A 13,227-nucleotide genomic window follows, 5' to 3' on the forward strand; every position below is an offset into this window, starting at 1 on the left:
TTAAAGCTGACCTCCATCCACTAGATGTCAGTATTGCACTGGCTCAGCGATAGCCTTTTCTTCAGCTGTGACACGATCCCCCGCCACATCTCTTCCGTCTCCAGTAACTTTCCTGGCTTCTTTGGGGTATGGTTCTTGGCTCTCCTACTTCTGTTATCCATTTAAATTTACTCCTTCGGTGTGTGAGGTGTTTGGGAGGTTTTGTTTGTTTGTACTTTGTACCAAGGGTTCTAGATCAAAATAGTTCGTTGCTCTAAGGAGGGACGTTAGGTCTCGCTCCTCTTTGTTGGACACCTGTGTGCCTTCGGGGCTGGGAACCTTGGGGATTTATTGTCCCATTGTGAGCAACTATAGAGAGCCCGGGATTGCCAAGTACGCTCCAACCTACCAACTGCCACAGTAGAGAGGAGGGGAGCATGCATGGAGGCTGGGATGGCGACCCCAGGGCCTGGAGCAAGTTGAGCTCGGCGCTTTCAACACGTGCCCGGCCGAGCAACCACCAGCAGCAGCCGCAATAGCCGCCGCAAGCAGCCGCAAGCAGCAGCAGCAGCAGCAGCTAGGCACAGACCTCTGGGATTCTCCGAAACCCGCTAATCCGCTGGGTAACGAGAGCACGTTAACGGGAACCAATCAGAAGAGAGATGGCGCAGCCTCGTTTTGACGGACCTCTCAGAGACCACGCTGGCCAATGAGGACAACGTCAAGAACCAATGAAAAGCGAGAATTCTCTACCACCCTCCAGCCTGGGAGACTCCAGTTCAAACACACACAAATCGGAGGATACCTAGCCCGCTGGACGGGCTATTATGTTTACACAGGTGGATGCGGAGGGATACAAGAAAAAAAAATACCTGGGAGCACAAAAACAAGAACAAAACCAAAACCAAAACACCACGCTCCACCGACACGACCCGCGGAGAACTCGAAAGTCGCTCCCAACCTCGGCGGCGACGCGGGAGAGTACGTGCCGCGCGCTTGCGTCACGCGCACGGCCCCGCCCCCTGGTCGCGCTTATAGCGTAGCCTTGGCGCGCGCGCGCACCATTGTGTGGCTGGACTCGGCCGCCCGTGCGGTGTGCGGCGCGTGTTCGGGCTCTCAGTCCCCGCACTCGCACCGCGGCTTACTGCCTTGCGGTCTGCCGTCCGACAGCTAGCCTTCGGGACCTCGCCCACCACGGACATGCCGCGCGTCTACATAGGACGCCTGAGTTATAACGTCCGGGAGAAGGACATCCAGCGTTTTTTCAGCGGCTACGGCCGCCTCCTCGAAGTAGATCTCAAAAATGGGTGAGTCGCGCCGGGACGTCCGCGCCCTGCGTCCTCGGCCTGGCGGCGGAGGGGGCTGTCGGAGAGGAAAGGTGGACAAGGCCGCGGCGCCGCGTGGCAGGGCCTCCAAGATGGCGGGCGGCGCGGCGCCGCGGGAGCGCGCGGGGGTGGCGGGGGCGCGCACGCGCGCGGCGCCGGCTAACGACGTCCTCGTCGGTGCCCGGCCGCGCTCCGCCCCCAGGTACGGCTTCGTGGAGTTCGAGGACTCCCGAGACGCCGACGATGCCGTTTACGAGCTGAACGGCAAGGAGCTGTGCGGGGAGCGCGTGATCGTGGAGCATGCCCGGGGCCCTCGCCGGGATCGCGACGGCTACAGCTACGGAAGCCGCAGTGAGTCCCGACCCCGCGCGCTCCGCGTCTTTGGGACCTGGGGGGCGGGCGCAGGCTCGCGGGCGGGCGGGGTGGGGCCTCCCAGCCCGGGCAGGTGCGGGGGCCGGGGATCGTTTGACCCGGTGTGTCCGGGCCCCGCCGCCTTCACGTCTGCCCGGGGCAGCCTTGGGACACCGGAGCGCGGGGATTGGGTGTGGTGGTTGTTTGATTGGGGCTAAGTTTGGGAGGGGGTGGCTCTTGCTAGGCCCCGGTTGGCACTGTCGAGGGTTCTGCCCTTGTCGGAAGCAAGTGATGGCTTTGGTATTTGCTCTGCTCCTCCTTGCTTACCTGTCAGTGCTTTAGCTAGGAATGGGGAAGTTTGGGGGCGGGATAGGGAGGGGGTGGGGCGGGGGCGGGGCAGGGGGTGGGGCGGGGCAGGGGGCGGGGTTTCAAGTGCAGGTGTTAGGAGTCACCGGGTTGGGGGAGAAGGAAGAAAAATGCTATTTTAGAGTAACGTGGTTCTCACACCACAAAGTAAACCTAAATAAGCTTCATGCTGTATTTGAACTAGTCGGGGCATGTTATTGGGAGGAGGTTGGGGGGATTTTGGTTATGTTAAATGTTTGATGTTGAAATTGTTGCATGTTGAATTCAAACTTTTTAACAAGTCCTTGATGTTTCAATTTGAAAGTGACCAATGGGGCTGAGGCTGTGTCCACTGAGGCTAAGATGACTGCCTTTCCTGATTGGCCTTGGCTTTTCCATACATTGTGTGACCCTTGCCCTATGACCCTTTGGCTGACCTTACCGGAAGCCATGACGACAGCAGCCTTTTGCCATTAGACGCAGGGTGATGGTGAGGATTCCAAGGGTTAGACAAAACTGGTTAATCTGAACTAGGTGACTGTTACCTTGCGTGTTTTGTGGCCAAACCACCACCAAAAACCTCACACTGTGATGTAAGTACTTAGTGTAACTAGTAAACATTTTTGTAAAATGTAGAAATGCATGTAATCAGTTAAGTTTTATATTTTACAATGTTCTGTAAAATAAAACTTAGCGAGGTAAATTGAATAAAGGAGCAGTCACTCTCTAACAGATTGTAGGAGAGGTCTAGTTGCATTTAGTCTATTTGACTTGCCCTTAATTTAATATGTGGCAAATCACAATTGTATCAAAGGTTTAGCAGTATAATAGCAAAGTCCTACTCCAGTAAATAAAAGTTGATATGTTTGTACTAACTTTCAAACACTCACCCCTGTCATTACAAAGCATCTAATTGTTACCTTCGTGTGATAAAGGTGGTGGAGGTGGATACAGCAGTCGGAGAACCTCTGGCAGAGACAAATATGGACCACCTGTTCGTACAGAATACAGACTTATTGTAGAAAATCTTTCTAGTCGTTGTAGTTGGCAAGATTTAAAGGTATGTCCTGAGATTGGGTGTCTACATGGTGTGTCTAATGTTTAAAAGGTGAGATGGATTCTGAATCTGACTGGTCTTAATGTTTTAGGATTTCATGCGGCAAGCAGGGGAAGTAACATATGCAGATGCTCACAAAGAACGCACAAATGAGGGTGTAATTGAATTTCGCTCCTACTCAGATATGAAGCGAGCATTGGATAAACTGGATGGTACAGAAATAAATGGCAGAAATATTAGGCTTATTGAAGATAAGCCACGAACAAGCCATAGGCGGTCTTATTCTGGAAGCAGATCTAGGTAAGTTAAAATACTGGCCAGAGGAGGATACTTTTCGTTACTAAATTCACCTGGAGATCACCTACCCCCTACACTCTCCTTTGAACTCAGGGACTGGGTGCTGTCCCTGAGCCTCTCTGTGCTAGCACTCTGCCCCTTGAGCCACAGTGTTGCTTCTTGGCTTTGTTCTGAGTAGTTTATTAGAGAAAGATTTTCCTGCTGGGCTGGCTTCCAACCATGATCCTCAGGTCCCAGCCTCCTAAGTAGCTAGGATTACAGGTGTGAGCACCAATGCCCTGCCACTCTTAGTTTTGTTTGTTTGGTTTTTTTTTTTCAGGGTGGAGGGGGGTGACCGTCTTTTACAGCTGTTGTGGTTAGTGGACTCGGTAGTAAGCAAATATTCTTGACTTGGGTCGTTTGGTAAATAGCATGAACGTGTTCTGGAGATTAAGATTTCATTGTGTTTCTTCTATAGATCACGTTCCAGAAGAAGGTCACGAAGTAGGAGTCGGAGAAGCAGCCGCAGTAGATCTCGGAGTATCTCAAAAAGTCGCTCCCGGTAAATAATGTGGTGGGACTTCTTTATTTTTTTTTTTTCTCCTGAATACAGTTGTACTTGTTCATGGAGGACATGTATGTGCTGACCAAATACTAAAAGAAGTCTGGCTTTTCTTGTCCAGATCCAGGTCTCGGAGCAAAGGTCGATCACGGTCTCGATCAAAAGGCAGGAAGTCGAGATCAAAGAGCAAATCTAAGCCCAAGTCCGATCGGGGCTCTCACTCACACTCCCGAAGCAGATCTAAGGATGAGTATGAGAAATCCCGAAGCAGATCTCGCTCTCGATCTCGGTCCCCCAAAGAAAATGGAAAAGGTGATATTAAGTCAAAGTCCAGATCAAGGAGCCAGTCTCGTTCCCATTCACCCCTACCTGTTGCACCCTCAAAAGCCCGTTCTGTGTCCCCTCCTCCAAAAAGAGCTACTTCAAGATCCCGGTCTAGATCTCGTTCAAGATCGAGGTCTAGATCAAGTTCCAGAGATTAACCCTAGAACTCTTAAGTTCTTGCACACTATTATGGAACACTTTCCTACTTGCTTAGGCAGTTACTCTTCCATGTTTATACTTGGCCTCTTCTGCAAGAGGCTCTCCTGAAAACAGGGGCACAGAATTTGATTTGTGGCCAAATTTGATATATATAAAAAAAAGATGAGGTTCTAAAAAGATGGCATGAAGTCACAGACCCTCTCTCCCTTTGTAGAATTAAGAGATAACTTTGATTTTATAGCTTTTGAGCTAAAATAACTTTTGTAAAGATTAAGCTCATTTAGATTTTTTTTAAGTATTTCAGCAGGATCTGCTGCAGGAGTTATTGTTTTATTTGTTTGCTTATTTTTTAAATTAACTGTTTCCAGCTTTGGATACTTCAGGCTTTAGAGGGAGAACCCAATTTTCAATTATGTTGGCTTTTTATAAAGCTTGAGTTATGTAAGATTTAAATAAAAGTTTGCTACCAAGATGATTGCCTTATTGAATAGGTTCACTGTTAAATCCCTTTACACATTATTAACGTCTGCTATTTGTGGAGACAGTATAAATTCTATTTCAGTGTAAAGCAAGGCAAGCCTCAGACCAGCAATAAATTACTCAGTTTGGATAACATTGTGCTGTTAATCAAATTTGCCAAAGTTTTTAATCTGCCCCTTTGACAAGTTGAGTTAAAAATAAAAGGTATTTTGTAGTTGCTCTGTTACACAGTTTTTGCCTAAATATAATTTAAAAGCTAGTGCTTGGGGTTTTGTTTAGCTAGTTAATCCAAGTTCTGGAAGTGGTTAGAATTCTCAGTATAGTTTGGTGGTCCTTATATAAAATGGAAGTAGCCTTTGATTAGAAATTTAATGTTGTTCAAAATAGAAAAGCACATCCTGAAAGGTCATTATGCTTAACAGGCACTTAAGAGAGACCATTTGGTGTAGGCATTTGCTGGTAAAGTCAAATCTTCCTAAAAATTTGTCCCCTTTGGTTAGTGGGGTTTTTTTTGTTTTTGTTTTTGTTTTGTTTTGTTTTGTTTTTTTGTGATGGATGATTGGATTATCCTTATAAATGTTACACTTTTGTGTGGTCAATTTGAAAAACACTGGAAGGAATACACCAGACTTTTTGTATTATATGAATGAAATTAATATGTAAACCAAATTACATGGCAAATTTGTAGGAATGAGAAGTTAGCAATTAGTCCATATAGCCATAAGCCTCTAAATAGTTGAGACAGCTGTTAAAGAAATGAGTTACATGATATCCCTTTGTTCAAATACTTACAACTTCATCTAAAAAATAATTGTTGGAAGTAGAAGTGTGACTCCCATGTGGTAGAGCACCAGTGCTGAGCAAAAAAGCCAAGTAAGAACATGAGTTCAAGTCCCAATACCTACAACCCCCCCCCAAAAAAAATTAATCCTAGTCAGAAATCAAGATGTAGATGGATTGGCTCAGGTTTAATACCTTCCTTGGAACTGCCAGTATGTAAGTTGAATTGTGATAAGGCATGATGATGATCTAGGATTGATGTTGTATAATTATAACCAAAGGGCATATAATAGAATGAGGCTTAGTGAAAAAAATACTGAGTCAGGTATCTAGGTAGATACCAGTCACAGAGTAACTAAGAATACTTGGTAAGGAAGAAAAACTATAAGTAATCCTTCAGCTACCTACCTGCAAGAAAGGAAAATATCCTAAAGGCCTCACCTTAGGAATATTACTGTCCCATAGGTTGCTCTACTGCTCCTGTTATCTTTCCTTGGATAACTTAAGTGAGTTTAAGAGAAGAGAACTGTCTAATTGTATTTCACTATTTTGCCTGTCCAAAGAACAGAAATGATGGCTCTTAAGAATTGGCTTTGACAAACTTCTTTTATTTTCAGGGAAAGAACGGAAAAACTGAGCCACAGCCTTTTAAGGGGGAGAGGGCAATATTACAGTGAAATTTGGCTATCTAAAAGTATGCAACATCTTCAGCTGGGCTTTCTGTTGTTAATGTGACATTACATGGCAAGAGACATTTGACTACATTGTTAGCCACCCCAGTAAGTGGGTGGTACAATTTTTTTCTAGTAATGGCAGGGGCCAATTTCCCCATGTGTAGACCTAAGTCATTGGATGTACAAACCACCGTACTTAAACATTGGCCTACTTGAGAACGTGGAGTTGACTGATTTGAAATACCTAGTTCCTTGCTCTAATTAGTGAGCAGATTTTGGAGAATCAGCAACATGCCACACAGATCAGTGGCTGATAGCACAAGAGAAGTAAGGAATGTCCCACGCCCCCATCCTGTACTTGATAGTGTTCTGGATTATACCACAGTGCCTTTATGGCCAGTTTGAGTCCTACCCATTCCTTCAGCATTTATGTTCCCACTCCTGTGTTACTGCCTTTCATCTTGGATATTTTTTCCACTTTGTGTTAACCTATTTTATGCTTTATTTCAATAAAATGCTTACTGAGGGCAAGTTTGTTTGAATTTATTGTGTATTTCCACTTTGCAACAAGTTCTTGGCAAATGGTTATTTGCCTTGGGAGTTGGCATTGGCTAACCTGCCAAACATCAGGAAATGATCTAGTTTTAGAAATAAACTTGGGATGGACTTGGCAGATGGTTTATCTTGGGCATGTCATCAACTCTTAGGCTTCATTGTCATCACTGAAATAGAGAATCAGCATGGGACATGAAGATGAGTGCAGTGTATAAAGTACAATATAATAAATGATATATGAGGGGTTCTGTGTACTATCATTAATTTGGTTTGCCCTTTTTGGTATGTAGTAGTCAGAACATGTTTACAGTACAATTGTTTCTCTCGGATGAACTAGTAAGTCTTTAAACAAATTTCCCTAGTCTTGGACATAGGGGTACTGTAACGTTTCAATTAATACTTCAATACTATCTCATTACTTATTCTTGCTTTCAGAGAACTTACCCAGCTTTAGTTTCTGTGGTGGATTCCAGTTCAGATACATGATGGTCAATGCTAGTATGAACACTTAGTTTAAATTTAGTTCTACTTTCTAAAATAAGGTAGGGCAAGAGGTCTAGTTCAGTTAGTAGAGGCTTGTCTGGTACATGTAGTACAATTAAAAAGGTTCCATTCTCTGTATTTCCTGTAAATTGATAAACCTAGAGCAGTCTGTTGTTTTTAAGTCGGGTTTCACTAGCCGTGCCTGGCCTTGAACTTGATATTCTGCCTCCCAAGTGCTGGGATTACAAGCATGAAACCACTCCCAGCTGTTTCCATTTCATTTGACCCAAATTGTAGCAACATCTTTTGAGCAATTCTTTAGTTACCTCTGTAAATCTTAGCACTTGGCCACGATCAAAGTCTTGTTTTGGTTGTTTCTGCTGTTCTGGGGATTGAACCCAGAATCTTTTGCTTGTCAGGCAGGCTTTCTACTTGAGCCAGTATCCTTTCTGGTCCCCCCCCACACACACCCGCTTTGTTTCTTCCTAGAATAGGGTCTTGTGTGTTTTGCCTGGAACCACTGTTGTCCCCTTATATGTCCTGAGTATCTGGGATTACAGTCATACCATGATGCCTGGGTTTATAGTTTTTTGGGCTGGCCTGCCTTGAACCTTTGCTCTCATTTCTACTTCCTGATATCTGAAATTACAGGTGTACACCCACCATGCCTGCTCTACTAAGGACCAATTGTTTACAATGCTTCCCTCACTGGAAGATGTCTACCCACTGAGGACCAATTTAGTCTCAAACCACTTAGGGATTCAATTTCCATAGTTAACTTGCCCCTCCCTACCTTAGGCTCAAGTATCCCAGGGGACAAAGCTTGATTTCTAAGCTCCACCTCCATTAGGCTGGTACAGAGTTTTTCTACAACTGTCCTCATCAAGAGTTGTCAAGAGTCCTAGGCTAAAGGCCTGGTTTGAGCGTTCCCTGAAAATCCGTAGAGCTGAGCAGTGAGATTCCAACAGATACAACTTGAGGTGATGCAAGGGAGGACTTTATTTTGGCCACACTGGGAAGAACAGAGGACTGACTACTTAAGTACTTAATTAATAACTGACAAGAGCTTCAGAATTATATAGGGGAAGGATTTTTGCAAATCCCTATTTGCCAGAAATATGCATGTAAAGCAGTCTTGGTCAAACTGCCCGGTTCAGTGGGACCCACCAGCTCTGGGAGTCCTGATTGAGAGCTGTTGACTTCTCATTGAAAATTAATCTGTAAGGCTCACTTCATAGAATTTGAGATGAGCTGAGGAAAAACGACTCAGGAGCAAACTGGAGTTGGTCAAGAGAGTGCTAGTTTCCTTCAGATGAGCAAAGGACAATTTCAAAAGGTCTCCTGTTTGAAAGGGGAGTTTCCAGTCCATAGTGGGAGTTTGAATTCCAAGTCCAATACATGTGTTCAAGGTTCTATCCTCCAGTCATCCAGCAATGGCCTGCAGGACAGAAATCAGCCACCCTCTTGTATTTTCTGTTTTCAGTCCTGAGGATATACCCTTGCAAGCTCAGAAATGAGTTTACTGTCTGTGTGCCTGCGTATGTGTACATGTGCATGTGCTGGTGCTTGATCTCAGGGCCTGGGCCCTCTAAGCTTTTTTGCTCATAGCTACCATTCTACCACTTGAGTCACAGCCCCATTTCTAGCTGTTTCGGAAGCTCATTGGAGTTGAGTCTCACAGACTTTTCCTGCCCAAACTTAATTCAAAACTTGATCTTCAACTCTCAGCCTCCTGAATAGCTAAGATTACAAGCCTAAGCCTGGTGGTTTTACTTTTCTTGTGTGTTTTCTTATAATTTGTGTGGAATTGAGTGTCGATAAGTGTTCCTGCTAGCACAATCTGACATGTTGCTGGAATCAAAAGTGTGTTGGCATACAAAAGGTGTTTTCCTAAAGTCCATGGACTGGCACACTGGTGAATTCAATGTTCCTGTAGAATTATTGCATTAAACATTAGGTTCACCCTTGTGTCTGATGTTCACATGAGGAAAACATTGGAGCTGTGATTTGAATAGAGAACTGAACTTGCTAAGTAGTTCCTGAAGGCAGACTGGCTGGCTGACTAACTGGGCAAACTGTCTTTATAAACGTCCCACAAATGACACCAACTTGGAAAGTATTGAAGCAAGTGAACCAGGTAGTAAAACCAGCATATAGTGTCAACATATATTCACAGTAGGGGACAGAAAAAGAAATCTCAGTAACTCAACTCCATGTTAATTGTTCCTGGGTCCCAGTTCAAATTCTACTTATCTCAATCATGATCTAAAATCTTTGCAGTTGGGAAGTCATGTGTTTGTATAACTCATCTGATACCTAAAATAAGCCTTTTGGAATCCAGAATAAGCAGAGTCTGGGGAGAGAGAAGAAACATGGTGAGGGTGATGATGGTGATGGTGTACGTGTTGGTATCTATAGAGTCTTCCATTGTTATGACAAGTAGTACCCTTAAGCAATACAGTCCTGTTCCTAATAATAGGGGATGTGACTGAAGCTTGACATTGCTGCAAGGCAGAACACGTGTGATACATTGGCATGGCAACCAGGAGAGTTCGATTCTGCATACATTTAACCCTGCTGATCCCACCAACTGGGGACATTTGTCCACAATGTGAAACTTGTTTTCATATTGATTGAGGGAAGCCTAGAAGTCTGGGAGTCGTGACCTTTTCTGTAGAAAAGTAGGTTAAAAGTCCGTTGTGAAGAGGGGGTTGCCGGGCTCTGGAATTCTTTTTTTTTTTTTTTGTCGGTCGTGGGGCTTGAACTCTGGGCCTGAGCGCTGTCCCTCAGCTCTTCAGCTCAAGGCGAGCACTCTACCACTTGAGCTATAGCGCCACTTCCGGTTTTCTGGTGGTTTATTGGAGATAGGAGTCTCACGGTCTCTCCTGCCCGGGCTGGCTTTGAACCGCGATCCTCAGATCTCAGCCTCCTGAGTAGCTAGGATTACAGGCGTGAGCTACCAGCGCCCGGCCTCTGGAATTCTTGAGGTAAATCAGTTAATGACAAGTATTTACGAAGTGCCCACTTGTGCTAGGTATTAGGGGTACACAGCCTGTATCCTTCCCTTGTGTAGCTTGCCATCTTTTAAACTCTTGAATTACTTGAATCTGTGTTATAGTTATGATTGATTTGTGTAAGAAAGATAAGTATTTTGTGTTACAGGAACCAATACAATTATTTGGACCAAAGGCATGCGTGGCTCTAGCAAGCCTGAGGCCCTGTGTTCAAATCCCAAGTATGGGGGTGAGGGGGAGTTAACTAGAGTGGTCAACTGGAGGCAGAGATCAATCAAGGAAATTGAAGAGGAGCAATGGCTTGCCCAAGTACTGACAAAGTACTGACCCGTACTGAAAAAAGAACCGTATCATCATTTTATTTTGGGGAGCAGTGACGGATTCTGAACTTGAGCCACGGTTCCAACTCTAAGGGAATCCTTACGGAGTTGGAATGGAGGACCAGAAAGACAAAGTGCTGTACCCAGCTCACACCAACAGCCAGGGTCGGTGGGCTCACCCAAGGCCGGCACAGCTGGGGCCGTCCTTCACCGTCTGGGGAGGGGGTGGGCAGTGTCCTGACGCGCCTTGACTCTCCGTGGGGGAAGGCAGTGGACAGCAGCCACCCGACGGGGTGAGGTCAGGGGTGCAGCCTGGTCACCCACTGGCCAGCTCGGAGCCCATCCCGCTGGCTCTCTGGCCAATGGTCCTCACCGCGGCTGCGTGCCGTTGGCTGTGATGCAGGCAGAATCTCTCCCCGCCCCGTCTGCGCAGCAGACGGGATCTGGGGAGAGGGGCCATTAGGCCTGCGCCACGCCGCGGGGGCCTCGCGGGCAGGCAGGCCGGGGGGCGCGCGGGCGCGGCGGGCCGGCGGGCGCGGGTCCCGCGGGGACGGGCCCGCCCCCCTGTGCGCGCAGGCGCGCTGCCCGGGCTCCGCCGCAGCTCGGCGCGGGGCAGCCACCGCCGGCCTTGCAGGTAAGCGTCGCGCCGGCGGGCAGGCGGGCGGGCTGGGGCCCCGGCCATCCCGGGACGCCGCGTCCCCTGCCCGGGCCCGCACGGCCACCGTGACACGCCTGGTCCTCGTTCCTTCGAGCGCCTGCGGCGGGGCCCGGGCTGGGGCGATCGCTTGGCAAACCGGGTGTCCGTGGCTGGGCGGCGGCGGCGGCGGCGGCGGGGCTCCCCGGCGAACCGGTCCCGCGTCCCCGCTGCGGCCAGGGGCGGGAACGGCGGGGGGGGGGGGGGGCGGAGGCTTTCTACAGAAATGTCATCGAAGAAGAGTTTTGCATTGATGGAGGAAGGGGTGGCGGGGGTCGGGTTTGGGGTTTTCCTAGGGAATGGGCCATTTGGCAAACTTTCGTGCCATTGGTTTTTCCGTGTGTGTTCTCATGGAACATGGGATTTCTAATTGTTTTTTGGAGGCGGGGGGGGGCGGGGAGATGAAGGGAAATAATAAAAAGAATTCCGCCATTTTGACGTTTAAAAAAGTAACTGTTCTGCAGAGCCCAGGGATCCGCGGGTGCGCCCCGCCCTCGCGCCCGCCGCGCTCCGGGTCCCGGGCGGCAGGTGGCGGGCGTGGACGCCCGGAGCGCGCTCCCGGCCTCGCGCTCCCAGCCGCTGGCGGCGAGTCTGGGGGCGCTGATGGTGTTGGGTGCACGCTGTGTGTCTCTAGGGCACAGCTCCCCCTCCACCTCCAGCTCGGACTTGTATTGGATGTCAGTGGTAATACAAGGGCTTGAAGGGAAAGGGAGTGGTGTTGGGGGTGGGGGCGGGTGGAAACACTGGCAGACAGCAAGACTACTTGGACACATTGATTGAATGACAATTGAGTGTCTACGGTAACCACTGCCCTGGGCTGGGGAAGGTTTTGGTCTTCTAAGCCGGGTTCCCTGGAAACAAGACTCTGAGAGTGAGATTCGAGTGTAGGAGTGGCCTTGTGAAGACCTCAGGGATGAGGCTGAGAAATGGAAATACTGATGTCGCTTTAACAGAGAGAATCTCATGAACGGAAAGCTCTGCAGAGGTGCCCTGCGTTAAGACAAGGGCATTTTAAGAGGGGGCATTTCTACCTCTGTATCTCCTAATCAGGGCTACATCCAGATGACAGCAGCTGGATGAGGCAGCTCACCTGGCTGGACACCTGACACCTTTTCTCCAGTGTCCCAGAACCCAGCTCATTCATTACAGGCACATCTCAGGCCGCATTTTCTTCTTCCCTTCTTCAGCCTGTAAGTGTTGTCCAGCAAGGTCTCACTCTTCTCTCTGTACTCCTTTCTGTGTTCTAAATGCTACTCATATATGATGACTTCCAAATTTACATCCCAGCCCAACTTTATCCATCACCTTTAGAATATAAATTCTCCAACACAGGGGCCCCAAGTCTCCCTCCAGGTGTGGAGGACAGGGGAAGGCTGGTGGAGGATGAGGTCAGAGGAGAGGAGTCTGTAAGACTTGGATTCGATCCTAAAGGCCACGGAGAACAATTGAAAAAATTTTAAATAGAGAAATTACATAGTTGGGGGGCATATTTTAAAGCTTTTCTGTATCTGATAATGTTTTGAACCTAAGGGCCTTATACGTACTAAGCATAAACTCTACCCCTGGACTATTTGTTGCCCCAGTCCTCTTCCTGGAGCATCAACTGTAAAGAAACAGTGGAGGTGCAGAGATAGGCTTGGAGGCATTGCCACACATCCAAGGAAGGCTGACCGTGGTTTGGACCGGCATAGTGTTAGTGAAGTGGCCACATACTGAAATGTGTTTTGAAAGATGCATTGACAAGGCAATTAGAATATGTCTCTAATGCTGTGCTGTCCAAATATTAGTCATAGCCACTGTTACTATTCAAATTTAATTAAAGTAAAACAAGGTACAGTAGTACACACCC

At 47.6% G+C, this 13,227-nt stretch overlaps 2 protein-coding genes across 7 annotated transcripts in view; both read left to right on the forward strand.

The window, feature by feature from the left end:
- The first annotated feature begins 1,026 nt into the window (after positions 1 to 1,026).
- Positions 1,027 to 6,843, forward strand: Srsf6 (serine and arginine rich splicing factor 6). 2 transcript variants are annotated; one of them, XM_069989788.1, is made up of 7 exons: positions 1,027 to 1,286; positions 1,507 to 1,655; positions 2,936 to 3,060; positions 3,149 to 3,357; positions 3,812 to 3,895; positions 4,017 to 4,207; positions 6,256 to 6,843. In XM_069989788.1, exons 1-7 carry the CDS (start codon positions 1,180 to 1,182, stop codon positions 6,273 to 6,275), a joined length of 885 nt encoding a protein of 294 aa, XP_069845889.1. In that variant the 5' UTR covers positions 1,027 to 1,179; the 3' UTR covers positions 6,276 to 6,843. The 2 variants fall into 2 exon arrangements, with proteins under 2 accessions (XP_069845889.1, XP_069845888.1); XM_069989787.1 differs by having other exon boundaries at positions 4,017 to 6,843.
- Positions 6,844 to 11,305: 4,462 nt separating this feature from the next.
- L3mbtl1 (L3MBTL histone methyl-lysine binding protein 1) overlaps positions 11,306 to 13,227 on the forward strand; it is a 30,522-nt gene continuing 28,600 nt past the window's right edge. For all 5 annotated transcript variants that reach the window (XM_069989793.1, XM_069989794.1, XM_069989789.1 and 2 more), the window contains exons 1-2: positions 11,306 to 11,318; positions 12,429 to 12,568. The gene's annotated coding sequence lies outside the window, so the exon portion shown is untranslated. The remainder of the gene's footprint in view (positions 11,319 to 12,428; positions 12,569 to 13,227) is intronic.

The sequence above is a fragment of the Dipodomys merriami genome, unplaced genomic scaffold (genome assembly GCF_024711535.1).
Source record: "Dipodomys merriami isolate MVZ:Mamm:240054 unplaced genomic scaffold, mDipMer1.0.p SCAF_39, whole genome shotgun sequence".
NCBI lineage: Eukaryota > Metazoa > Chordata > Mammalia > Rodentia > Heteromyidae > Dipodomys > Dipodomys merriami.